Raw genomic sequence first — 26,759 nt, forward strand, 5'->3', positions numbered from 1 at the left:
TATATATATATATATATATATATATATATCAAAGGCACTGTTTTTTGTGTTACAACCCAGTGACAAGGATGCCTGCAGCACCAGCACAACATTATGACATCACACACACCGTTGAGTTTACATTTGTGAAAATTTACACATTTGCACTGTCCAAGTGTTGTCATTGTGTTTCAGAGAGTAAATGTCATTAATAAACTTGACATTAAACATAATCCAAGTTGAAGTGTTACATCATTTTCAGCCCCCTTTTTGGCTTTCACATTTGGTAGCAGACCATAGTATTTTAATTTCACAGCAGAGGAAGCCATGTAGTCTCTATAAGTAGGTCTAGGGAAAAAAATATTTGTATTGTTATCAGATATCTGCCAAAAATACAATATTGTTCATCCCTAGTTGTGCTGTTCAATTATATTTTTGTGTTTTTAATTAAATTGCCCATGAATGAACTTTTAGGGGCGGAGATTTTTTTAAAGGTATAAGCTACTTGAAGGGGCAGCTCTGATGTGATAATAGGAAGCTCGTAAGTGGCTGTTGTGTTTAAAATGAGTGTTTATGTAATTATTTTCAGTTTACATATCCAATTTAAGTTTTTTTTGTTCAAGACAGTCATATTTGCTTATAACTTTATTATTAGGCCTGAGAGTTTACCGGACCATAGCAAACAGTTACCGGAACACATCCTGTCAAAATAAGAGCGTTCCGGGATCCTGTTCCGGCAAGATCAGGCTCAAATTAAGCCCTGCCCAAGACCCAACATGCAAACATTCAGGTGATGCTGCCCTATTCTGATATAAGAAAAGTAACTTTGCAAAGGAATTGTACTGGAATCAATTTCCACATTGCTGCCTTGGATTAAAAAAAAAGTAAATCACAATCTCAAAGTTTAGCATACTTCAAACCCAGAATGCAGGCTAGACACGGGGATCTTGAAAAGCAAAGTTATTTATTTTACTAATTAAAAAAATGCTGACATGGTAGCAAATTTACAGCAAAGCTAGAGGTGAACAACACCGGAGCGATGAGAAAAACCTGATGGTGGAACGATGCAGAACTTTTGTGAAGGTGGAAAGAAACTGAATAAATAGAGCTATGGATGAGTGGGGTGGCGTGCAGGTGAAGGGGGCGTGGCAAGCTGACTGGAAAAACAGATGAAGCTGACTGAGTGCGAATGAGAAATGCCACAGGGGACACTGAACAGGGTTTAACACAATATCAACACAAAAATATCAAATCAAATCTTAATGAAAATACAAGAACAGAGCCAAAACACCAAAAACTAACCAAAGTACACCGATCACGACTCACACTAGTTAATGATTATAAAAGTCTAAAACAAACAAGACACAAATGATTCACCTGACGTAATGAGAACTAATGATGCCCAACTTAATAAAAAGCTTTCAGCTGTTTTTGAAGTTTCACCTCAAAAACTAATGAGCGGTGCCTCATACCATGCTATCTGAAGTAATTTGAGTCTGTTCGTTCTACATTTATCAAACCAATCATTGGCGCAGCTTGTCTTTTAGACTACAGGAAGTAGTTTTCTTATAGTTTATCCTGAAGTAGCAGAAGGAAATGAGTCAGCTTTTAATGTGAAAAATAAAAACTGTCCCAAAAATTACATGTAATTAGTCGAGTCTATTCACTTCAGTGACGAGAAAACATGAACGTTTCCAGCGACTTGGTTTACTTTCCCACAATTCTAACGTTGTCTCGCAGTAAGTCTCATGTTTCATTGGTGTAACTAGTCTGTATCCTGTTGTCCTGCCCTGATCGAGTGAAACTCAGTCCCTCAGGTTGTTTAGACTGGGCTTCAGTCTGAGTGAGGGTCTTTTGTGGCTAAGCTTTGTTCAAATCAGCTGACCTCCGCTCCTTTTTATTCTGTTTGATGCTACAGGGTTGCTCAGTAATCAGATGAGCTGAGAACTATTAGCTGCAGCAACCCACAAGACAAACATCTTAAAATCTGCTCACACTTTAACCCTGCTTTATGTTTTGTTATGTGGTACGAATACATCACCGTTAAGCTTTGGTTTGTGTCACATTTGAGCTGAGCACTGGTCCCATTACACACAGTGAGACATAATCCCTGATGGCTAATTTATCCTTGTTGTGTCTTATTTGTGACCAGCTACAAATAGAAAAACTGCTTCATAGACAAAAAAAAAATAAAAAAATTGGAGGAATAAGAGTTTAATTTTGACCTGTCTGACAAGCTAATGGCTAATCTGAATACAGCTGAGTCCAAAGGAGGTTGCTGTGGATTTAATACAACTCCAAAATCTAAGATTTCATATCGTGTCAAGCAAGTGCTATCTTGTAAATATCTCCACTACCGTCAATTTTGTAGAATACAACATTTTACTTTTTTATATAGAATGCTTTGGGTATTTGTATGCAATGTATGTAATGTGAATAGCAGCAGCAGCAGGAAGCTGTAGCACTAACAAGATGCACATCTGTGAAATTTTAAGACCTAAGTTATTTTGGGTGGGTCCGCTCAGATTGGTTATTAACTCATGGTTCTGATCGATGTAGACCCGCTTTTATAGCAGATTATACCATTTATAAACAACTACTGTTTTTAAAATGTCACATTGTTTTCTGCTCTTATTCAAACCTTTACCTGCTAGATTAAGTTCCACTACGCAGCTGTTCAGGCAGAAATATTTATATTAACCTTTTTTCAACCATAGAGATCACTGACCTCCTTTGTAAGGGAGGCCTGGTCCTGAAGCCAGCCTAACATGAATGTTTTTGGACTGTGGGAGAAAACCCACGCAAACATGAGAAGAACATGCAAACTCTCCACAGAAATTTCAAACCAGGGCTTGTATCCTGAGCCTTCTTGCTGTGAGGCAACAGTGCTAACCACTAAACCATTGCGCTGCCAAAATACAATGAAATTTCTGTCAGAAGTGACCCAGGCTGCTCAAGAACTGTTAGAGGCGATTAGGAGGATTTTTGATTTAATCTTTACAACACACATTAGATTTGTCACAAAAGCGGGGAAAGGTCTATTTCATGTCAGAGTCCAGGATATGTTGTTGCTTTCAAAGGTTTCACACTGAAGAAGCCTTTTCAGGTGATCAACACCTCTGATGTCTTCTACCATCATTTTCAGTGGATTCAGACCATCGTGCCTCGTTCTTTCATAACATAATGCCGTTATTTTCTTCATTATCTTTGTCCGAATGGCATTCTTATGATCAGCTACTCTGTTCTTTGTTTTTTTAAAGCATCCATGGGAGTGGCATAGCCCAGGGGTCTGCAACCTTTACGACCAAAAGAGCCATTTCTGCCCTTTTGTTCACTAAGTTAAACATGTCTGGAGCCACAATACCTGCTACAACTGGGATTCTCAACTGGTGGCCCACAGACCACTTTAAGTTTGTTGGAGGGCACTTTTCTGGACAGTAGGGGTGATTTTATAAAACTAAAAATATCTAATGATTTTTAACATTTATTGATATTTTTACATTCTAAGACAAAATAAAAGACGAGATTCTTGTAAAGAAGGAAAAAATAATTTAGTTTTTGCCCAGTTTCTAAAAACTAAAACAATAAACAATGCATTCTTATGTGATTTTTTTTTATTGTAGAAAAATTACATATCCTACTTTGAAGAAATAAAGTATAAAGTGAACATGATTCTGTTTTACTCCTTGTAATGTTTCTAGTATTCATATATTTGCTAAATAAATTACAGGAAAACTGCTAAAACCAGCCAATTTAGTTGTTATAACAACCAATAAATTTCAGTTTTATGTCAGTTTTGGTCAAAGCTTGAAAGAGCCGCTGCAGAGGGACCAAAGAGCCACATGTGGCTCCAGAGCCGCAGGTTGCAGACCCCTGGTATAGCCCTTACAGAACCTCACTGACCTACACAAGGTGAGGCCATTGAACAAGGCCAGGCTGATTCTGGCAGATCCTGATCACCCACTCCATGGTGAGTTCAGGTTGCTTCTATCTGGACGCAGGTATCTGCTGCCCAGATGTGGAACGAACAGACTGAAAAACTCATTCATCCTTGCATCGATCGAACAATGATGATCTCTGTACGGTTATTTTAACGTCTTAATGTCTTGTCTAGTATGGATGTTTTACTGTCTACTGACTGAAACAAATTGCCCCTTGGTGATAACAGTGATTCTTGGACTTGAGCTTGAACTCCAGTCTGTAGACAACATTCGTCTTATTCAAAAGAGCACCAGATATTTGTATCTCAACGCTGATGTACATTCTAACACAGGTACTTGTTAAAGGTGGTTGGAGGCCAGCATGAATCGGTCAACACTGCTGCTTTTGCAGAGATTGTATCGTCCCTTTGCTTCTTCTTTCAGTAGAAGAGGAACCGCTGGGGTTTGTAGATGAGAGGAAATGTGGTCAGGCGAGCTACATAAATGGATCCCAAACGTACTGCTCTTCAGCTTTGATCCAGTACTTAGAAAGCTCATCCTGCCCTGGTTTCTTCACTTTAGATCATATCACCGGTCCAAGTGAGGGGGAAGTAGGAAACCCAGGCTTTCTCTTTGTCTTTTCGTCAGAGCTGATGTTTTGGTAAACATAATCAGATGGGGATGACTTGGCAACTTTCAGAGTTATCACATTAGTTCACGTTATAGTTTACAACTGCTCATTCTTTGTGTGTGGAACTGTCTTTGTTTTTATTCCCTGTGTCTGACTCACCACTGACAGCAGCAAAATGGCAGAGGAAACAGGAAAGGCCTGAGCAGCTCAGTGTTAGGACGGATATCCTCTTTTGGAGGCGTTCCCCTCCTCTCTCACTTAACTCTCCCTCCCTTTATCTCTTATTATCATATGGCCCCCCCCCACCAACAGCACATTTTGCTCTTGGCTTTGCATTAAGTCTTTGCCCGAGTTTAGAAGCAAATCAAAAATTTCTATTTTTCCTTAGCTTTTTTGGGGGTGGGGGGGCGGGTTTTGAGTCAGTGATGTGTTGGCATGGGGACGAGGAGGATGAGGACAGCTCTGAGGTGAGACTTTACCTTCTCGTTTGATTCATTTGTGCGCTCCTGTTGTCTCAAAGATTCGGAGTGACAAAGAGTCTTCTGTGTTCCTAAACGTTATTTTTTTTTGTTTGTTTGTTTCTTCTCGGAGTGTCATTTTTGTCGTTATTTGTAGCTCTGCTAGCAAAGATCAAATGTAGGATGAACATTTTGGTTTAATAGTAACGTTGAAAAAGGAGACCTGATGCTTTTTATAGTAGGCTAAGATGATTATCAGATAAAGAGTGAATCACACGGAGGCTGAAGAAAATGGAGATTTAAGCTAATGAGACAGGTTTGTTCTGATGTATAGCCTGTCTGACACATAGCCTGACTTGAAAAACAACGTTTCTCAGAATTTTCATGGACTTCAGCAAATAAGTTATCTTTTAAATGAGCAGAACGTAGCAGATTGGTTTTAAATAAAATTAACACAGGCTGTAACATTAGAGTTACAGTTGGGGTTACTTCGTTTTTCCCCATTTGTTACTTTTCTATTCCCCAGTCTGCTCTGCTACCCCATCTCTATAATCTCTGTCTTTCCTCTCATTATTGCCTTATCTCATTCACCATCTCTTCCTTTTTCGTTCTTGTCACTCTAAACACCACATATTAAGCTGAAGACGAGGTTTAGTTTAATGGGTATTCAGAGTTACTTTCTGCACTGTTACTAACCACAAACCACTTTGTTTCTCCATGTTTTTTGTTTCACACCGTCCACTTACAGAGTGATCCCGGAGGGCTGTCGGTCCTGGAGCAGCTTGGTCTGGACCAGAACTCCGACTTCTCAGACTCGAGCGTTCAGCAGCTTTTGGACGAGCAGCGGGAAAGAATCCGAAGGGAGATTCGTAAGGAGTTGAAGATCAAGGAAGGGGCCGAAAATCTGCGAAGAGCGACAACCGACAAGAGGAACGCCCAGCAGGTGAGCAGAGCTACAGCGCGTCTTAGTAGGGTTGTTGTCCAGCCATACTTTTTCCAGTTTCAGATAACAACTTGAACAGAGCTCTAAGAAATGCTTAAAAGTTGGGATATTATTTTAAAACTTAAACCTGCTCTAAACTTCTCAACTACTTGATTCCTGACCTGTTTGGTGATTTTCTTTGGTCTTTATGATGCTGTTTGGGGAATAATGAAACATCACAGACCTTCACAGATAAACAAAATGAGTTGAAATCAGTTTTCTCCACAGGTTAGCTGGACTCTCCCTTAGAGACAGAGTCCAGTATTCCGGAGAGATTTGGAGTAGATCCTCAAAATCGAGAGGCGCCAGTTTAGGTGGTTTGAGCGTCTGGTACAGATGCTCCCTGGATGGCCTGTCCAACTGTAAGGAGACCGCAGGAAGACCCAGGACATGTTGGAGAGAACATGTCTATCAAGTGGCTTGGGAACATCTTGGAGTCCTCCCAGAAGAGCTTGAAGAGGAGGCTGTGGACTGAATGTCTGGGCCTCAAGCTCAAGCTGCTGCCCCTTCGACCTGAGTCTTGAACAATTAGCAGCTAACAGATGGAAATGGACTGTACTTATATAGCTCCTTTCTACACTGCCTGCCCCCCAAAAAGTTGCCACTAAAAAAAATTGTCACACACTAATATTTTGTTGGACCGCCTTTAGCTTTGATTACATCATGCATTCACTGTAGCATTGTTTCAATAAGCTTCTGCAATGTCACAAGATCTATTTCCATCCATCCATCCATCCATCCATTTTCTTTACCCGCTTATTCCATTTTTGGGTCACGGGGGTCGCTGGTGCCCATGTCCAGCAATCACTGTGCGAGGGGCGGGGTACACCCTGGATGGGTCGCAAGTCCATCACAGGGCCACATAGAGACAAACGAGACAAACAACCATTAACTCTCTCACTCACACCAAAGGACAATTTTAGAGTTACCAATCAGCCTAACGCATGTTTTTGGACTGTGGGAGGAAACCGGAGTACCCGGAGAAAACCCACGCATGCACGGAGAGAACATGCAAACTCCACCCAGAAAGGCCCCTGGACCGGGGTTTGAACCAGGGACCTGCTCGCTGAGAGGCAGCAGCTCTACCAGTTGTGCCACCGTGCTGCCCTATTTCCATCCAGTGTTGCATTAATTTTTCACCAGGATCTTTCATTGATGACTAGACACTAGTCATGATGGGTGCATCACTTCACCTGCCTCTCTTCTTACCCTGATGCACCCATCACTCTGGAACAGGGTAAATCTGGACTCATCAGACCACATGACCTTCTTCCATTGCTCCAGAGTCCAATCTTTATGCTCCCTAGCAAATTGAAGCCTTTTTTCCCAGTTAGCCTCACAGATTAGTGGTTTTCTTAGGGCTACACAGCAGTTCAGTCCCAATCCCTTGAGTTCCTTCTCATTGTGTGTGTGGAAATGCTCTTACTTTCACTTTTGAACATAGCCCTGAGTGCTACTGTTGTTTTTCTTCCATTTGATTTCATCAAAAGTTCAAGTGATCATCGATCACGATCATTCAGGATTTTTTTCCAGACACATTTCTTCCTCTAAGACGATGAGTCCCCACTATCCTTCCAGTTTTTAATAATGCGTTGGACAGTTCTCAACTCAATTTTATTAGTTTCTGCAATTCCTTAGGTGTTTTCTCTGCTTGATGCCATTGATTTGACCCTTCTCAAACAGACTGACATTTTTTCCACTACCACGTGAAGTGTCTTTCGACATGGTTGTTTAAGAAATGAGAAGCAACTCATTGCACCAGTTGGGATTAAATAACTTGTTGCCATCTGAAAGATAATCGTCCATGCAGTAATTATCCAATAGGAGGCTCGTACCTATTTGCTTAGTTAAATCCAGGTGGCAACTTTTTTTTGGCCAGGCAGTGTATAGCATCAAGATAATAAAAGCTCTTTACAACACAATCTGTGCTTTCATTTACCCATTCATACAGCACTCTACTAGATCTCTACAAAGCTAACTGAACAAATCATTCTAAAGAGACTAATCAGAGCTTTATCACATTCATACACCGATGGGACACACATCAGAGGCAATGAGGGATTCAGTGTCTTGCCCAGGGACACTTGGCATGTGACTGCTGGTGGAATCAAAACCCCAACTCTTGCATTGGAGGACGACTGCTCTAACCACTCAGCCATAGCCGCTTGTCAGATGTGAAAGTTTTTTTCCAAAGTCAAACCTTAGAAAATTAACAATTCTGTAATGAAATTGCCATAAAGCTGGAAAAAAATGGTATTGAGTCTTAGAAAAAGGAATCGGCCTAGTGAGCGGTGAATTAGACAAGACATTTGTTTGCTACTGTCTCAACTGAATGTATGCTGCCATGCCAAATATACATACAGTATACATGTATGTATTTCACTGAAAGTTGAGGAGTGTTTGCAAATGTTTTTACTCAGTGGTAGCTTTTCTATGCAGCTACTACACATCTACATTCAAGGTACAGTGGTACATGTATCTATAGCAAACAGTCACAGTACAAAAAAAAGTGTCTGCATGCAATCAGATGAAGAACACTAAAGAATAAGAATACAGAAAATAAGATGAAGAAGACACTATCTAAAGCACTCTACAACAAAACCAATGAAGAAGGGCTAGTTTAGATGAAACAGGACCTTGAAAATCAGCAGTGTGGAAATGTATTGCATTCCTGGTGGTTCTTGGTAGCAGTGGAGAGCAAGAGGTAGATAGGAAGTCAATCTGGCTGTATTGGAAGAACAATTGTCTTGAATTGTTTTTCATAAAGAATTCATTCTAGAATTGTGCCGCTCAAGGTGGCTGCATGTTGGAGCAGCTCTGTTACTTTCATTCTGACATTTTGCTTTTGGAAACTTTAATTCCTCTTTTTCTGGATGTAAATCACATTTTTTGGATGATTGTTTCCTCTGGTATCAGATGCTGTGCAGCTGGAAGGATTTTTACTGAAACTTTTTTAGTTTTGGACATTTGTTATGATGCGTAACCATGGCAACAAGGCATTTTTCTACAACCAACAGCAGCTGATTAACATCTCAAAAGCTCAAATAATATCTCAACTACAGCCCCAAATCTCAAATGAGTTGAAAGGATGTCCTATGGGCGCATTCTCATCTACCTGCCAGCTGTGCTCGAGTGCCTGACCACTGAGATCCTGGAACTAGCAGGAAACACGGCTCATGACAGCGGAAGGACAGGATCGTCCCTCAGCACCTACAGTTGGCTGTCTGCAGCAATGAGGAGCTCGGCAGACTGTTGGGAGGAGTGGCCATCGCTCTGGGAGGAGTTCTGCCCGGCATTCAGGCGGTCCTACAGCCCGGGGGAACCGAGAGGCCAGCCGAGTCTGGGTGGACGGATCGGACGGCATCTGCAGCCAGTTTCTTGGGATCCACTGTGGAATGGACCTTTACAAGAGATCCTTCCTGCCTACAGCCATCAGCATCTATAACATCTCTTAATGAAATGAGGATAATGAGTTACAACAACAAATAATTTCCCTCTGGGATTAATAAAGTATATTTGAATTGAATTGAATTGAATAAGGTACTGGAGAGACAGTCCTGTTTTCCTGTTCCTGTTCATGTCCTCACATCTGATCAAAGTCTTTCCCACATCAGGCTCAGCCACTGATGGTTTGGCATAGAAAGTGATGGAGTGATGTCTTCTATCTAGACTTTAAAGCTAACCATGTTTTGTCTCTCAGGTGGACAGTCAGCTGCGCTCTTCCAGCCGACGGCTGGACAACCTGCACGCTCAGCTGCAGGAGCTGGATGCTCACATCGTGGTGAAAGGAGGCGAGGAGAGTAAAGGTATGATTCTGTCACAGATCAGATTTTATCTTTTTATTATCATCACCTGACAGTGTTTAGTCTTCAGAAGACGCATAATTAGTTCAATAAGATCCACCTGTGGGTAATCTACGTGTAAAATGATGGCAGTATAAAATGTTCTAACAGCCCCCAGAACAATCATCAGTTCAACAAATAAAAGCTTATTGCAAACCCGTAAGAACCAAACAATGTGTTTGTTTCTTTGCGCTGTCAAGAACAAAGTTATTTTTGTACAGGACATTTTATACTTGTCAAGAAACTCAAGCACCGAGCTCCTGAGGTGTCCACATGTCCTCCCACTGCAGGACTGATTGCCCTCTGCCAGTAACACCACTCTTTTGTCTGAACATGTTTAGACTTTATGAATTTTCCCCAAAGTTAATGTATTTTTTTTAATAAAAGCACTGTATGCACAATGTTTGGGCTTTGTTCTTTTTATGAGTTAGCCATTTGCACGTCTTTGTCTTTAAAAGCATGTCAGCTTGGTCAGCTGCTCCTTAAAACCTTCCATTGTACAAACTTCTGCACCAGCAGAACACTGGAATGTACATTTCCACTTTAAATCCACGTGCCCACTTCGTATCTCTGACCAGTCTTCCAATAGTTCTTGGAAACCCCCAAGAAAAACAGTTCTGCACAGATCACGTGTTGAGAACAAGTTGCTAGAACTTCCAAACCAGGGCTTTTCTCTCAGCCCTGGGAGAGAGAACTGTTTTCTCATTTCTTGTCAAGATCGATGGATCCCCAGTTAGTAAGGTCTACTACCAACCATGAGGCAGCATGAAGACCAGAAACTTCTCCACATAGATCAGAGACAGAGTTGTGGAGAAATACTGTTCAGGGTTGGATTTTTTTAAAATTATCAATTATTTTACCAGGAAGGTCGCATTATTTAAAAATAAATCTTCAAGATCTGATAAAACACCATAAAATCCATTATTAGGAAAGTGATACCATGACAGAAACCTTAATTCAATTCAATTCAATTCAAAAATACTTTATTAATCCCAGAGGGAAATTAAGTGTTGTTATAGCTCATCATCCTGATTTCATTCGAGAGTTGTTAGATGCTTATAGCTGTGGGCAGGAAGGATCTCCCGCAGCGAATCCGTAGAATCCGGCCACAAACACCGACCCGTCCACCCAGATCCATCCCGCCGTCAGATCCGGCGGGCCTCTCGGTCCTCCTGAGCAGCAGGAGTGCCCGAATGCTGGGCAGAATTTCTCCCTGAGTGACGGTCACTCCTCCGAGCAGTCTGCCAAGCTCCTCATCACCACGGACAGACAGCTGAAGGTGCCGGGGGATGATCCCAGTCCTCCTGTTGTCACGAGCCGAGTTTGCCACCAGCTCCAGAATCTCGGCGATCAGACACTCGAGCACCGCCGCCAGGTTGACAGGAATTTGTCCACAGAGCCTCCTTTCAACTCATTTAGGATTTGATGCTGTAGTTGAGGTATTTCAGCTGCTCCTGGTTGTTAAAAAAAATACACCTTGTTGCCATGGTTACACATCACAACAAATGTCCAAAAGTAAAAAGGTTTCAGTTAAAATCCTTCCAGCTGCACAGCATCTGATACCAGAGGAAATAATCATCCGAAAAAAGTGATTTACATCCAGAAAAAAATAGGAATTAAAGTTTCCAAAAGCAATAACTCAGAATGAAAGTAACAGATCTGCTCCAACATGCAGCCACCTTGAGCGGCGCAATTCTAGAACTTTTTAAATGTTATGAGTATTTTTGCCACCAAGTAAACAAAGTATTCCTGGCATTTTCATCACTTTTTTTTTGGAAGGGGGGGGGGGGGGGGCCTAAAATATGATGAAGGGCTTTGATTTTCCAGGCATGATTACCGTAGTTGTATTGATTGGCCCAGTAAAAACAGGTGAGGGAGGGATAACATGTCACTGCAACCAGTTCAGGCTTTGGACAATAAATGATTTAAATATTTCCCAAAATAAATCTAGTTTAAAACCTAGCTCATATGTTTAGTCTAAATTAATATTACAACACTCCTGATATTTTTTATTACTGTTATTATTTTTTGCAGTCAAACGTCTTAAAAGTTTTTTTGTTTACATTTTCTTCCAGTTAAAGTTGATGAAAACAATTGAACATGAAGATATGTTATTATTATTATTATTTTCTTTATTTGTAGCACTCATGTGGTGTGGACTGTGGATCATATTTAATCTGGTCTCAGGACCTTTTCTTTATCATTCCATATTAAAACATCTGGCACATCTGCAGCAGCAGTATTATTAGCTGCTGTTTGAAACTCCCTGAAGATTTTCTACTCTGTAGTCCTCACCATGTGAACCACCATCCTGTTCCTTATTATGTCGTCTCAAACCTTCCCTTACTTCTGCAGATGACTGTCCTCGCTCTCCGGGGGCAGAGAGTCGCACGTCAGCTCACAGGGAGCGCATCGCAGCCCTAGAGAGGCAGCTCAACATCGAGCTTAAAGTCAAACAGGGAGTTGAGAACATGATCCCCATCTACGCCAATGGATCCACCAAGGTAAAGGTTTTCTGCTCACACACACACACACACACGCACACACACACACACACACACACACACACACTTATTCCCACTGAAGCAAAACGTAGCAAAACAAACATTTAGCTGAAAATGGCTGTGTTCAGGAAAACGGAGCACAGTCCTGGGTTGAATGAGCTTTAAATATTTGGGTGCTGGGTGACCTTTATTTTAAACAAAATCCATCTTCTTATTAAGCACTCATTTTTAAAAGTCAGTTATTAGTTAAATTAATTAAAATATATCATACCCACTTGCTGCCATTTGTCAGCTGTCCAGCTTTAACATCACCTCTGATGTAAATCAGCCACTAGGCATTTTCTGACGGGTCTAAAGAAAATGGCCTCGGACTACAGCTCTGAATACTACTGACTGATCAAACCATCTATCTGAACTTATCCTCTTTTTCTTTTAATGGTTTGGATATTCTGATTGGAATCCAGACTACCTTGACAGTAAATCAAGGTTCTTAATTGTTATTCGCATCACATGTGGTACATGAGGTGGAACGAAATTGTGTACACAGGGTCCCAGTTACACCCCAAAATAGCTATAATATATTTTTAAAAATAGCAATAAAATAAAATAACAATAATAAAAATTGCAATAATTTGCTAAAATATCAATATAAAGTATATTAAAGAAATCAGTTTTATGTAGAGACCTCAGACAAAAACTTGGGATTTGTTAAAAAACATCCCGAACATGCAGCACTTCACGGTACACCTTTATATAATAATAATAATAATAATAATAATAATAATAATAAACTTTATTTCTATAGCACCTTCCAACAACGCCTTGCATTGACCAAGGTGCTTTACAAGATAAAAACAGGACACAATAAATCAGTGCAAATTAAAAACACAGCCAGAATAAAATAAGGTAAAAGAGATTAAAAAAATAAAATAAATAAATACTAAATACTAAAATACTAAAAGTTAAACATTAAAAGCCCTTTTAAATAAGTATGTTTTCAGTTTGGCTTTGAACAGAACCAGATCAGAGATGGCACGCAGCTCATAGGGAAGAGTATTCCAGGCTGTTGGGCCTGCAACAGAAAAGGACCGGTCCCCCCATTGTTTGCACCTTGAGCAAGGCACCTCTAGCAGATATTGACCAGCAGACCGTAAAGCTCTGCTGGGCTGGTGGACTTTCAAATGTTCTGAAATATAAGGTGGTGCAAGGCCATTCAAAGCTTTAAAAACAAACAGTAGCAGCTTGAACTGTATCCTAAACTGAACCGGGAGCCAGTGCAAAGAAGAAAGGACAGGAGTGATATGTTCATATTTACGTGTGTTAGTCAACAAGCGAGCAGCAGAGTTTTGTACAAGCTGTAAACGGGAGATAGAGGATTGATTAATACCGACATATAAGGCGTTACAGTAATCAAGCCTAGAGCTCACAAAGGCATGGATGGCCTTCTCCAGATCACTACGGCTAAGGAGTGACTTTACTTTAGAAAGCAGACGGAGCTGAAAGAAGCTGGTTTTCACAACAGAACTGATCTGTTTATCTAACTTCAAGTTACAGTCAAGCTCCACTCATAGATTTTTTACCACCTGGTTGGAGTGGGGGAGCGACAAACCTATACTGGGAGAGATGTTGCATGAATTACTGGAAGCACCAAATAAAATCCATTCAGTTTTATCGTTATTTAGGTGGAGGAAATTCTGAGACAGCCAGTGCTTAATGTCGTTGAAGCAGCTGGCAATAGAGTTGAAACTGAGTGAGGAACTGGGAGTGACCGGCAGATAGATTTGTAGATCATCTGCATACAGATGAAAAGACAGATTATGGCGTGCAATGATGGGTCCTAATGGTAGCATGTAAAGTGAGAAGAGAACAACCCCAGAATGGATCCCTGCGGTACGCCAGAGGTCAAAGAGACAGAAGAAGAGGACAGATCACCAATCATAACAGAGAAAGTTCTGTCTATTAAATAGGACTTAAACCACTCGAGCACAACTCCCTGAAGGCCAACCTGCTGAGCCAAACGAGTGATCAGGACCTGATGGTCTACAGTATCAAAAGCTGCTGAGAGGTCCAACATCACCAGCAGAACAGGTTTTTTGGCATCAAGGGACAAAAGAATATCATTCTGTACTTTGAGTAGTGCAGATTCAGTGCTATGACGGGGTCTGAAGCCAGATTGAAATTTTTCAAACAAGTTGTTGTGTTCTAAAAAAAGATTGCAACTGAATGAAAACAACCTTTTCCAGAACTTTGGATAAAAATGATAAGTGTGAAATTGGCCTAAAATTAAAAAAAGCTGTAGGATCTAAACCCGTTTTTTTTAAAAAGAGGCCTGACCACAGCATGCTTGAAAACAGACGTGACATAACCTGAACTTAGACAGCTATTAATAAATGTCAGAAGACAATTACAGAGAAGAAAACAGATTATTTTCACATTTTTAGAATAACTGAAATAAACTTTAGCTTATTTATTTATTTTTGTTAGCTCAGACTTTCTCTGAGTACGCTGAAGGTTCTGACAGCAGTCTGCTGATTGTGATCATCTCTACACGTCTATAACATGATGTCCATCCGTCTGTTTAATAAAGTATCTTGAGTCTTTTCTCTCCCTTGTACAACATCTTTCACTCCACTTCCCCTCACTGCTACAGAATTTAAAGACTTAAACTTTGTTCACTAAAATCCCTGAAATTCAGAGCATCTGTTACTAAAAGTCAGTGACCAGCATCTCCTGCTTGTTTTGGCACCAAGTTTTCTGTCTCTGACGTGCTTGGTTGTTTTTTGTTTCCTCAGGATAAGAAAATGCTGCAAACCGCCCAGCAGATGCTGCAGGACAGCAAGACTAAAATCGACATCATTCGGATGCAAATCCGTAAAGCCGTCCAGGCCACTGAGCACACCGAGGACGCACAGGGTGGGTGTGACGCGCCGGCTGAGGAGATGGAGACGAGACCAACTTTATCTGCATTTATTAGTTTGTCTTCATCAAACACTGCTCTGTTAGTCTCAGATTACAGTAGTCCCTCGTTCATCGAGGAGGGTTTCGTACCCTGCCCCCTGCGATAAACTGCAAAGTAGGAATACTGTAGTCCAAGTTTAAGTTCAAGTTCAAGTACAGTAAACTTTATATTAAAGCTGTAGAAACCCTTCCCACACTCTTGCAATGTTCTAAACTCTTATACCTACGTCATTTTAACAACGTACACTTACTAGCTCTGCAGAACAGCAACAGCTTTGGTTCTGGTCCAGCTCTGTTTTATTCTGACTCGGTTTGTTTCTGCAGACTATCCTGCAGCGATGAAGCCCACAAGTCAGTCCTCTAAACTCTTAAACCTACTAATTTTAACAACAAGCTACATATAAGTATATGTAGCTACTAAATTTTACTTCCCAGACTCTGCAGTACAGGAGTGGCTCGGTTCCGGTCCGACCCGATATATGGAAAAAGTCTTGGTACAGCATGACTGAAGCCCACCGCTCCATCCAGCTTGATGTGCGTGTGCTGCTGCTCCAGGATTTAATCCACCACTTCTGACCCGGTCCGGACCAGCGCCGTGTGACCAGAATTAGGCTGAAGCCCGCAGTTGTCTGTCGTCTGCAGCTCCCAGGATCTGGGTCACACGGAGTCCAGATCAGCTGCAGCCCAGCTACTCAACAGTGAAGATACAACCTGAAGGATGAGTTCATCTTATGAATTATTTGTGACGTTCCTGCCAGACCTGTGAGCAACAGAACTTACAGAACTTCTGACTTTGCTGCAAAACATTCCCTCCATTTGCAGAAAGCAGCAGTTGGAAGCAGGGTTGACTTCTGGGAAGTGAACTGATGGCTTCTGGGTAACGTAGTTCTTTAGACTGGCAAAACAGTGCAGGCTTAATTAAAGAAAACTACAAAATGGCGGCACATTTAAATTTTTTTTTATTTTAATTTATTTTTAATTTATTTTGAAAATATATACAGGACTGTACGTACATAAATTGCGATAGAGTGAGTCCGCAAAAGTTGAACCGCGAAGTAGCGAGGGACTACTGTACACAGAAATATAATAAAATAAAACATGCAATTACTTTTAAACTACAAAACACTGATGTGTGCACAGACACCCAACAAAATGAAACAGGGTTCAGTATCACAGTATTATAACTACACTGAGTATTTTCATCGTATTAACTTAAAAAATAAACACAATCCATGCAAAAATAAATAAGTAGAACTTAAACAAGTATTTAGAGGAAATATTATTGAGCATGACTTGATTCTCTAAATCAGAAGCAGCAAAAACAAAAAACCAGCTACCGGTAATGACTTCCTGTTTTTAACTAGTGTCCTCTGGGTAATGTAGTTTTTTAGATGATGATCATAGCTTACAGTTAGCTGACACTGATACTTTGTACTGTCAGGTTTATGAGAAGTAAACTATAGAAAGTGACGAGGCAATAAAGAGCTGCAGGTTCTGGCCTGCTGGAGCCCTGATGGTGCTCCTCTCCAAGGCTCGCACCGAACAGACAGACAGCCACACATCATTTTGCTGTTTGGGTTCTGACAGTTGTCAGCTGGCACTGACAGGCCGTGTTCTATTTATTTGTTTATTTCGTATTAATTCCCTCGTTTGTTCTGCAGCGTGTCTTTATTCTGCTCGTGTGTATGTCCTGAGCAGCAGCTCCTCGCTGCAGACGTAAACAGATCAATGAGGAGGCAGCTCTGTGTCCTCACATGGTCCTGCCGGGGATGGAGGGGGGAGAAGATGAAGAGAATCACTCAGTTTGATGCACAGCAGACCCTTTGTGTGCGTGTTTGTGCGTGTGTGTGGCAAAGTGGGCCGTACATGGAGGTGAGCAGCACAAAGCCTGTAAACCTGCCTCTTTAATGAAAAAAACAGATTTACCTGCAATGCAAAACAAAAAAGTCTTCAAAAAAAAGCAGCGAAAAAGATAAAAAGTCCCTTTGATGTACACACATACACGTTTTGTGTGTAGCATGTGCAGGCAGAGTAATGGGTCCAGTTGGTCAGTGTTCAGCTGAATACTGAAGCTATTTTTGACATTTAACACAATTCCTCTCATACTTATGAAACATTATCCTCACTTGTGTTGGATCAGAGGCAGATCAGGTGAGTGGGTTACTACAGAGCAGCAAGCCCTGTGGCCTACAGCCTCTGGACTGGAAATATGAGATGGCTGTCAAAATGTGTGTGTGTGTGAGACGGGTTCAGTTTGAGAGGCATCAGGGGAACAAAGAAGGACAGCAGTAAGAACAGCTTTTAAAGATGATATATTCCCTCTGGGACCCATCTTTGCCTTTCAGCTCATGATGGCTGATATGAAAGTGGTTATCTGCAGTCTGAGGGGATCACCTGAAGACCTTTTAAGGACAGGTTTTGTCCATCTGTGTTCTCCGTGAGGAAAGCCTGCAGGGTTTTCATGCTGTGTGGAGTTATTATTAAAATGACACTGTAGTTGACGTTAGTGAGCAGACAGTGGGGGTTGATGTAGAAGAACCTTGTTCAGACTCTTGTCAGGTCCTCTGGATGGATTCTTCTTCTTGAAACATTTCATCTTTTATCCAAAGGACTTCTTCAGTCTGACGAGCTGCAACAAACTCAGTCTTATGCCACTTTTGCACTGCTCCTACTCAGCCCCAACTCTGCTCAGATCAGCCTCATTTCCACTGCACTTCAGGACCAGTTCTGGAGGCGTGTCCAGAATCCAAAATCCTGCTAATGAACTTTTAATGAACTTTAGTTCACCGAGTGAGAGTTCTGCGATGAGTTAAACTCAAAGCAGTCTGCTTCTCAGATATCCATCCATCCATCCATTTTCTTTACCCGCTTATTCCATTTTGGGTCACGGGGGTCGCTGGTGCCCATGTCCAGCAATCACTGTGCGAGGGGCGGGGTACACCCTGGACGGGTCGCAAGTCCATCACAGGGACACATAGAGACAAACGAGACAAACAACCATTCACTCTCTCACTCACACCTAGGGACAATTTAGAGTTACCAATCAGCCTAACATGCATGTTTTTGGTCTGTGGGAGGAAACCGGAGCACCCGGAGAAAACCCACGCATGCACGGAGAGAACATGCAAACTCCACCCAGAAAGGCCCCTGGACCGGGGTTTGAACCAGGGACCTGCTCGCTGAGAGGCAGCAGCTCTACCAGTTGTGCCACCGTGCTGCCCGCTTCTCAGATAAATAATGTTAAATTATTGTTTTAAATATGAATGTTTCTGTTCAGCGCTCTGAGACAGCTTCTGTTGGCGCTATATAATTAAACTGAATTAAATCTGATTAACCAGATTCTACCAAAACATTTATATTTTAAATTATATTTAAAATTCTATATTTTTCTTCATCATTTGACATATTTGCACTCATTTTATCTATTTTTATTGTTCAATTTAGATATGTGGTTTTGTTTCTTGTATACAGATTTTATTTTAGTGATTTAAAGTGTAATTTTTGTTTTGTGATTTGTACATCTGTGGGTTAGAATAAAGTTGAACCAAAGGCTGTAACTCTTCTTTAAACATATTTGAGGGAAATATTCCTGAGAGATCCAATAATTTTGTCTTTTTATGATTTTTCAGCTGAGTTAACTTTAATTAACAGATTATTTAATAAAGTTAAAGTGAAAACAGGATTTCATGATAAAGCCGGTACCGTTTATTTATTTTTATTCTTCACTAATAAAAAAAACATTATTTTTTATAAATAAAATGTTTAAAAAAAAAAAAGTTTCTACCCTCCGTCCCGGACTCCCGGTCCTCCCGCCTGCCAGGGCTCGGACTCCGGCCTTTGTGAGCACGCGAGACCGGGGCTCGGGGTCCGGCCTCGCGTGCTTCAACGGGTCGGCAGCTCGTTTGGTCCTGCGCGGTGACTCCGCTCGCTCGAATTTTGTTGTCGGTCACCAAACACAAAAAAACGCCTGGACATCAGCATTAAACATGGTGTTGTCATTATTGTTTTAAAATCTTAAAAATAGATCCAGCTGCTGCTCCGAGTTCTGAGAAATTGCAAATGGAGGATTGGTGAAAAGTTTCTGAGATCCAGTGACTCCTCCCCCTGACCAATCAGTGTCCTGCATTCACATTTTGGTCCAGAGTCAGCTCGCTCGGTCCCACCAGAGAAGCAGGGACAAAACAAGGTCCAGAATCAGCTAAAAAATCTGTTAAAAAGTACTGGGGCAAAAGGGATCTTTCCGTGGCGGGCTGAGCAGAGTTGAGGCTGAGTAGGAGCTGTGCAAAAGGGGCATTATAAACTGCAGCTTCTGCTGCTGACAGAAGTAGTTCACATATAAAAGAAGGACCATCAGCCTAACACCTGGTCGTTAGTGCCCTGGTGGCCACTTGCACCGCGGGCTGAGTGATACTGGCAATAACAACATTGTAAGATGGTGGATGTTGGACACAGAGATCCCCGCCCCTGTTTAAATATAGATGAGTTCTCTTCACAAAGATGGCCTTCTTTACTCCTCTCTCAAACCATCGTTCCCCTCTATCCAGGATGTGAACATCTTCATCCCTGAACGGGTGACCGCTGGCCTGGAGATGAGTGTAGACTGCAGAGTCCTGGCCTGATGGGCCATTCCTGTGCAGACTGTTTTGTTAAAGTTTAACCCATATGCAGAACATTTTAAATTAAATTACAGTTATTACTCTGCAACACAGTGGCTCAGTTGGTAGAGCTGCTGCCTCTCAGCGAGAAGGTCGCTGGATCGAATCCCAGCCTGGGTTCTTTCTGGGTGGAGTTTGCATGTTCTCTCTGTGCATGCGTGGGTTTTCTCCAGGTACTCCAGTTTCCTCCCACAGATCAAAAACATGCATGTTAGACTGATTGGTAACTCTAAATTGTCTCTAGGTGTGAGTGAGAGAGTGAATGGTTGTTTCTCATTTGTCACTATGTGTCCCTGTGATGGACTGGAGACCTGTCCATGGTGTCCTCCACCTCTCTCTCACACAATGTCTGCTGGATATGAGCACCAGTGACCCCCGTGACCTGAAAAGGAAGAAGTGGGTAAAGATGATGGATGGATGGTTTATTACTCATCTGGAACCAGTTGACTACATGAAACCTTAACGTCCTTTAGTGTCCTTTAGTCCTTTACTGAGAGATTGTTTTGATTGAACAGACTGGCAGGTTTTCAGAGAAGCTGCTGAAAATGGAGGATTGCTTGATCTGGACCAATACACATCCTCAGTTCTGGATTACATTAGTACATGTACTGACACCGTCTCCACTATCAGAAATGTTAAAAGCTACCCAAACAGAAAACCTTGGCTGAATGCAGAGGTGCGCACCCTGCTGGAAGCCAGAAACATTGCCTTCAGGTCTGGAAACTCAGAGGAGTGGAGTAGGACAAGGAAAGAGCTGGTTGCTGGTATTAAGAAGGCCAAGGCCACATATGCACAGAGGATCGAGGGTCAATTCATCTCACAAGACCCTCGAAGCATGTGGAGGGGCATTAAGTGCATAACAGATTATAAAGGAAGAAGTGAACAATGCCCCAAAGACCCATCTCTGCCTGATGCCCTCAACAAGTTCTATGCATGCTTTGATGACCCGAACAGACCACCCAGCACCAGACTCACCTCACCACCGGATGAAGAGCATCTCAGCGTGACCTCAGCCCAAGTAAGGAGTATTTTCAGGAGGATTAATCCACACAAGGCAACCGGCCCAGACAACATCCCCGGAAAAGTGTTGAAAGACTGTGCTGATCAGCTCTGCGATGTGCTGGCAGACATCTTTAACACCTCACTTACCCTGGAGACAGTTCCCACCTGCCTGAAGACTGCCACCATCATCCCAGTCCCAAAAAGCTCTACAGTGACTGGTCATCTATTCATAATCATCCATCCATCATCATTCCATCCATCATCCATCCATGATCATCCATCCATGATCATCCATCCATTCATCCATACATCCATCATCAATCCATAATCCATCCATCCATCTATCATCCATCTATTCATAATCATCCATCCATCCCTCATCAATCCATCCATCATCCATCCATCATCAATCCATCTATCCATAATCCATCTATCCATAATTCATACATCTATCCATACATACATCCATCTATCTTCAATCCGTCCATCCATTCATTCATCATTCATAATCCAGCCATCATCCATCCATCATCAATCCATCATCAATCAATCTATCCATAATCCATCCATCATTCATCCATCCATCCATCCATCATACATCCATCCATTTTCAATCCATCCGTCCATCCATCTGTCCATCCATCTGTCCATCCATCCATTATCTTTACCTTCTTCTTGCTTCTCTTCTCGTTTGAAAGAGCAAACTCTTTCTAACTGCACCTTTTCATATACCAGTAGTTCCAAATAACCTTTTTGTTTTATTTTATAGTTTGCAACGAGTTCCTTTGAAAGTAAACAACTTCTAATCTCCCAGCAGCTCCTGTGTGGAACTGAGTTCATGTAGGCCTTTGAGTTTCACTGTTTGTGGACATCAAAGCCGTTCTTTGGTGGGGTTCAGTGACGTATCGGTAAAGAAACGCAGCTGTTTCCTTTCTCTGTGCGCTGTGCACACACAGACCAGGCCTGGCTGTGTTCAGAGTACACACACAGTCGGTCTCCAGGCACCACACCCCGTGGAAGGGTCATCTAACAGGGTCTGAGCTCCAGGCACAGCACCTTATTAGGAGGTAAAAGCCTCCACTCCCACCTCTCCTCTGGTTCACTCTCGCCTCAAAAAAGATCTGATACGTCCACATAATATCTCTCCATTATTCATTTCTTCTAATCACACTTTTTTAAATTTATTTGTCTTTCTGCTTATCTCCTCCCTGCTCTCCCTCATATCAGCGTGCTTCTTTGAGTTTATTGCGTCATTACGCTAACTGCTTAGCCATGATTGTGAAAGGATCTGATCCCACCTTCACTGTTGACTCGAGAGCACTGCACCTCGTTTCCATTACCATGTCCTTCCATCCCTGGGGGGAGATAAACTGAGTGTTTTTACTCAGACTCAGCTTTGAAGTGGTCTTCAGAGTATACTTGAAACATGAAACAGTGTGGAATAACTTTCACAAGGATGGACTGGAGCGTCTTTATGTTTTTGCTCTGGTTGCTGGTGAAGTGAGGTGTGGCGTTCTGCAGTCAAAGGATGGAGCTGATGCTGATAATCTGTTTAATATTTGTCTGTCTGACTCTTGTGTAATGTACTAAATGCATTAAGGCGGTGACTTATAATTCACAAAGGAGTTTCCTGGAATGCAGAGCCTGAAGTAATGAGCCTCAGTGAAACAGAAAAACTGCACTGAGCAAACGTACTGAACTCATCGTCTCTGACCTCACAGGGAACCACGACCTCTGCGGGGTGGAGCTGCGCATCGAAGAGCTCAGGCATCACTACAGGGTGGAGCACGCTGTCGCCGAGGGGGCCAAGAACGTCCTCAGGCTCCTGGGGGCCAGCAAGGTTCAGGACAAGAAGGCTCTGTCTGAGGTCCGACCACACACTCACACTTCACAGCGAGCGCTTTGACCTTTGTAAATCAGTTCGTGTGTCGGGGTAGCTTGGTGGTCAGTGCCGTGGTCTTGTAATCTTGAGGCCGCAGGTTAGAGCCCAGGTTGTGTCAGGAAGGACTCCGATCATCAAATCTGTCCATGAATGTATGTGACGACCCCCTCCTGCAGGGACCAGCTGAAAGACAACCAGCAGGTCATGTTTTGTTGTGAAACAGCAACAAATTGTTTGTGTTGACAGAAATTACCTGCACACGGAGTGGACATGCTCTTGTTTAGAATTAGATCAATCTGACAGATAATACAGATAAAGGGAGGGGGTGGTGCTGAGATTAGAGGTGGGCCAGTGATTGGAAGGTCGCTGGTTCAACTCTCTGGACCGGCAACATCAAAATGTGGGTGAAAAGGTGAAACACTCACACCTGCCTCCACCCTCATTTGTCCCACTCTGGGCCCTTGAGCAAGGCCCTTAACCCCCACCATCTGCTTCACCGGGTGCCCTAGATAGCAGCTCTGCTCCACACAGAGGGCTGTGGTGCTCGGTGGTCTGTGTTTGAATCAGGAAGAGCATCCGACATAAAAACAATTTTTAAGTCTTCATGCAAGTTAGTTATCTGTGGCGACTCCTGAAGAAGGGAGCAGACAAAAAAAACAAAAGAAAAGATAATACAGATAAAGCTAAATAGAAAGATGGAGGGAGGGAGGTACCAGCCGAAAGTCTCAGGCAGCCGAAAGCTAAAAGCGAAATCTTTTTTACCAGCAGCCCTTTGTAAATAATATAAAAAAGCTCCTACAAGAAACTATCTGAATGTTTCAAAACAATATATTATGCTAAAACTAATTTCTGCATTTACATCAATTTACCTACATTTGGTGAAAAAGTGAATGGTATGGTGTATTTGGAGAACAAGAGTAACTCATCAGAAAGCTGCAACGACAAAACAGAGAACAAGCTAACAAACGATGAGCTGATCAGTCAAACCGATTACTGATATTTGAAGTCACTCTGCTATTGACAGCTGTGAATTTATTTATTTTATTTAACTGTTAGAGCTTGGTCCGTATTGCCAGCAGTAAATCGGACCCCTTTAGGGTGAGAGTTGGACTCCACTAAGGTTGCCCTTTGTCACCGATTCTGTTCATAACTTTATGGACAGAATTTCTAGGCGCAGCCAAGGTGTTGAGGGGATCCAATTTTGGCCTTAGGATCACGTCTCTGTTTTTTGCAGATGATGTGGTCCTATTGGCTTCATCAGGTCGTGATCTACAGCTTTCACTGGAGCGGTTCGCAGCCGAGTATGATGCAGCCGGGATGATTATCAGTCCCTCCAAATCCGAGGCCATGGTCTTGAGTCGAAAAAGGGTAGAGTGCCCTCTCCAGGTCGGGGAGGAGGTCCTGCCCCAAGTGGAGGAGTTCAAGTATCTAGGGGTCTTGTTCACGAATGAGGGAAAAATGGAGCGAGAGATCGATAGGCGGATAGGTGCGACGTCTGCAGTGAAGCGGGCGTTGTACCGGTCTGTTGTGGTGAAGAGAGAGCTGAGTCAAAAGGCGAAGCTCTCAATTTACCAGTCGATCTACGTTCCTACCCTAATCTATGGTTAGGATGCCTCCTGGACGCCTCCCTGGGGATGTGTTCCGGACACGTCCCACCAGGAGGAGACCCAGAAGAAGACCCAGGACACGCTGGAGGGACTATGTTTCTCGGCTGGCCTGGGAACACCTCGGGATTCCCCCAGAGGAGCTGGCCCAAGTGGCTGGGGAGAGGGAAGTCGGGGCCTCCCTACTTAGGCTGCTTCCCCCGCGACCCGACTCTGGATAAGCGGAAGAAAATGGATGGATGAATATTTAACTGATAAGTCGACCAATTTCTACTTTACACCTGAGTTCACGCAGGCGGTCTAAGATATTTTTATCATTCGTGTCAGTCTTCTGTAGACATGCAGCACATGCACTTGTTTCAGTTTGGACCGGTGAACTGCTAAAATTTCTGTTTCCTGTTGTAAAGCTCCAAACCAGAATGGCTCACGTTCATGTTGTTTTTATTAAAAGTTACAAGGAGCCACTTCAGAGGCTCCAAAGAGCCACATGTGGTGAATCCCAAACCCTAGCTTGTCTTCTTACATAATGTTGTTGTTTTTTTATTTGCTCACAAATCAAACATTAAAGTGTTTGTTGACTGAAGCAGGGTGTGACGCTCCACAGGCTCAGTCTCGTCTCAGCGAGGCGTCCCAGCGGCTGGACCTGCTGAGGGACTCCCTGGACCAGCGCCTGGCTGAGCTGCCAGAGGACCATCCCAAGGCCAGCATCATCAAAGAGGAGCTGGTCCTAGCCTCTTCACCTGCTTTCAGCTCACGCCATGGCGCCCCCTATCTGCAGAACCAGTACAGCACCCTCAACAAGCCCTCGCCTCTCACTGGTAGGTTACACCCAACCAAGAGATGAAAACAAACAGACCATAGGTTAACCTAAACCCAGAGCGTGGCCAAAACCTGCCCACCTCCACTCCAATACATAAAAACTAAAGCAAACAAACCTGAAGGGTTCAGCTTCTACATGAAGTTCTGGACGTGCTTTAGAGCAGCACAGAAGCTAACAGTGTAACATTTAGGCTGCTGCTGTAAATATTTTGAGTGTTCCTCGAGAAAACACGTGGAAACATCACTGTTTTATTAGGAATGATCAAAGGTTTCTGTCCAGCACTAAAGAGAAACTGATCATTTCATATTCAGGAACATTTGTTGCTTCTTTTCATTTACAAAACGTTAAAAAGAAGCATTTTATTAACGTGAAAATTTCATTTAATATACTTGAAAGTTATCTATTTAAAGAAGCCAACAGAATGTGATGACTCTTCACTTCGTCTCAGTCTCCCATCCTGAGCAAGCACAAAGGAGACAGTGGAAAGGAAAAACTCATTTTTAACAGGAAGAAACCTCAGGCAGAACCAGGCTCAGGACGAGCGGCCATTTGTTTGACTGGCTGGGGTTGATGATTCAATTGACTGATGATGAGGTTGATTATAGATAAGGATTCTGAGACAGATATCAAATACTCTGGTTAGAAGATATTCTACCCAGATACAACAAATGAAACTTGTTTCCAACGCAAAACTATTCCAACATTAATCACAGAAACAAGTAGAGCCCAACCCATATGGAAATTTTTGTTATCAGCAATACTGATGTTGGCAGAGTTAATGCTGATAACCAATATATTGGCTGAAATTCTTTTTTTGTTCTGTCCACCCCCACTATTCTCAGAGAACATCTACGTTTAGTCCTGTTTTAACATGAAGTCTTGAAAAAGTCTTCCTAACATGCGCCCACATTTTCTATCCTCCACTATTCACCATAAAGTTATCAAGTCTGTTAAAAAATATAAAGTAAACAAAGAAACATCCTTCCTGTTCATTGTTTCAACAATCAGGCACGTATGGTGAAGGACCAATTATTACTGAATGCAGCAGCAATTTATATTCTTCACAGAGAAGTAAAGATTTCAAACAGTACATTTCACTGAGGACGACAAAGATAACGTTACTAACTGATCTATTTTACCTCTACATTACATTTATTGTTCTGGATACATTTTTACAAGACTATAGTCTATGCTAGGTTATCTAAACGTTAGCTTGCTAACTTGAGAGGCATGTAGCTAATGACAAGCAGGTTGGAGGATTGAAGATAATTTATTACTGATTTTTATTTTATAGATCAGTTAAATAAACTTACCAGCAGTTAAATAAACTTACTTCAGCAAAATACTCTACACAGTATTGTTCTCTGCTTCAGCTGTGCTGAAAGTGAAACTTAAGTGTACGGACATGACTTGAACATACAGTATATCAGTCAGGCTCTAGAGAAACAAGGTCATGTTGCATCATTACATTAAAGCCAAGCAACTTGTGGATTATTTTCCTTTAGTTTCTATAAATTAAAAG

The 26,759-nt window shown here is 42.1% G+C and overlaps 1 protein-coding gene across 1 annotated transcript in view; it reads left to right on the top strand.

The window, feature by feature from the left end:
* The window catches only part of pkn1a (protein kinase N1a), a 108,213-nt gene that overhangs the window by 60,806 nt on the left and 20,648 nt on the right, over positions 1 to 26,759 (top strand). Inside the window, exons 2-7 of the mRNA XM_037689974.1 lie at positions 5,737 to 5,931; positions 9,671 to 9,776; positions 12,168 to 12,316; positions 15,109 to 15,229; positions 22,653 to 22,798; positions 25,022 to 25,235. Of these exons, the coding sequence (XP_037545902.1) occupies positions 5,737 to 5,931; positions 9,671 to 9,776; positions 12,168 to 12,316; positions 15,109 to 15,229; positions 22,653 to 22,798; positions 25,022 to 25,235 (931 nt within the window). The remainder of the gene's footprint in view (positions 1 to 5,736; positions 5,932 to 9,670; positions 9,777 to 12,167; positions 12,317 to 15,108; positions 15,230 to 22,652; positions 22,799 to 25,021; positions 25,236 to 26,759) is intronic.

The sequence above is a fragment of the Nematolebias whitei genome, chromosome 16 (genome assembly GCF_014905685.2).
Source record: "Nematolebias whitei isolate Nwh7 chromosome 16, NemWhi1, whole genome shotgun sequence".
Lineage (NCBI taxonomy): Eukaryota > Metazoa > Chordata > Actinopteri > Cyprinodontiformes > Rivulidae > Nematolebias > Nematolebias whitei.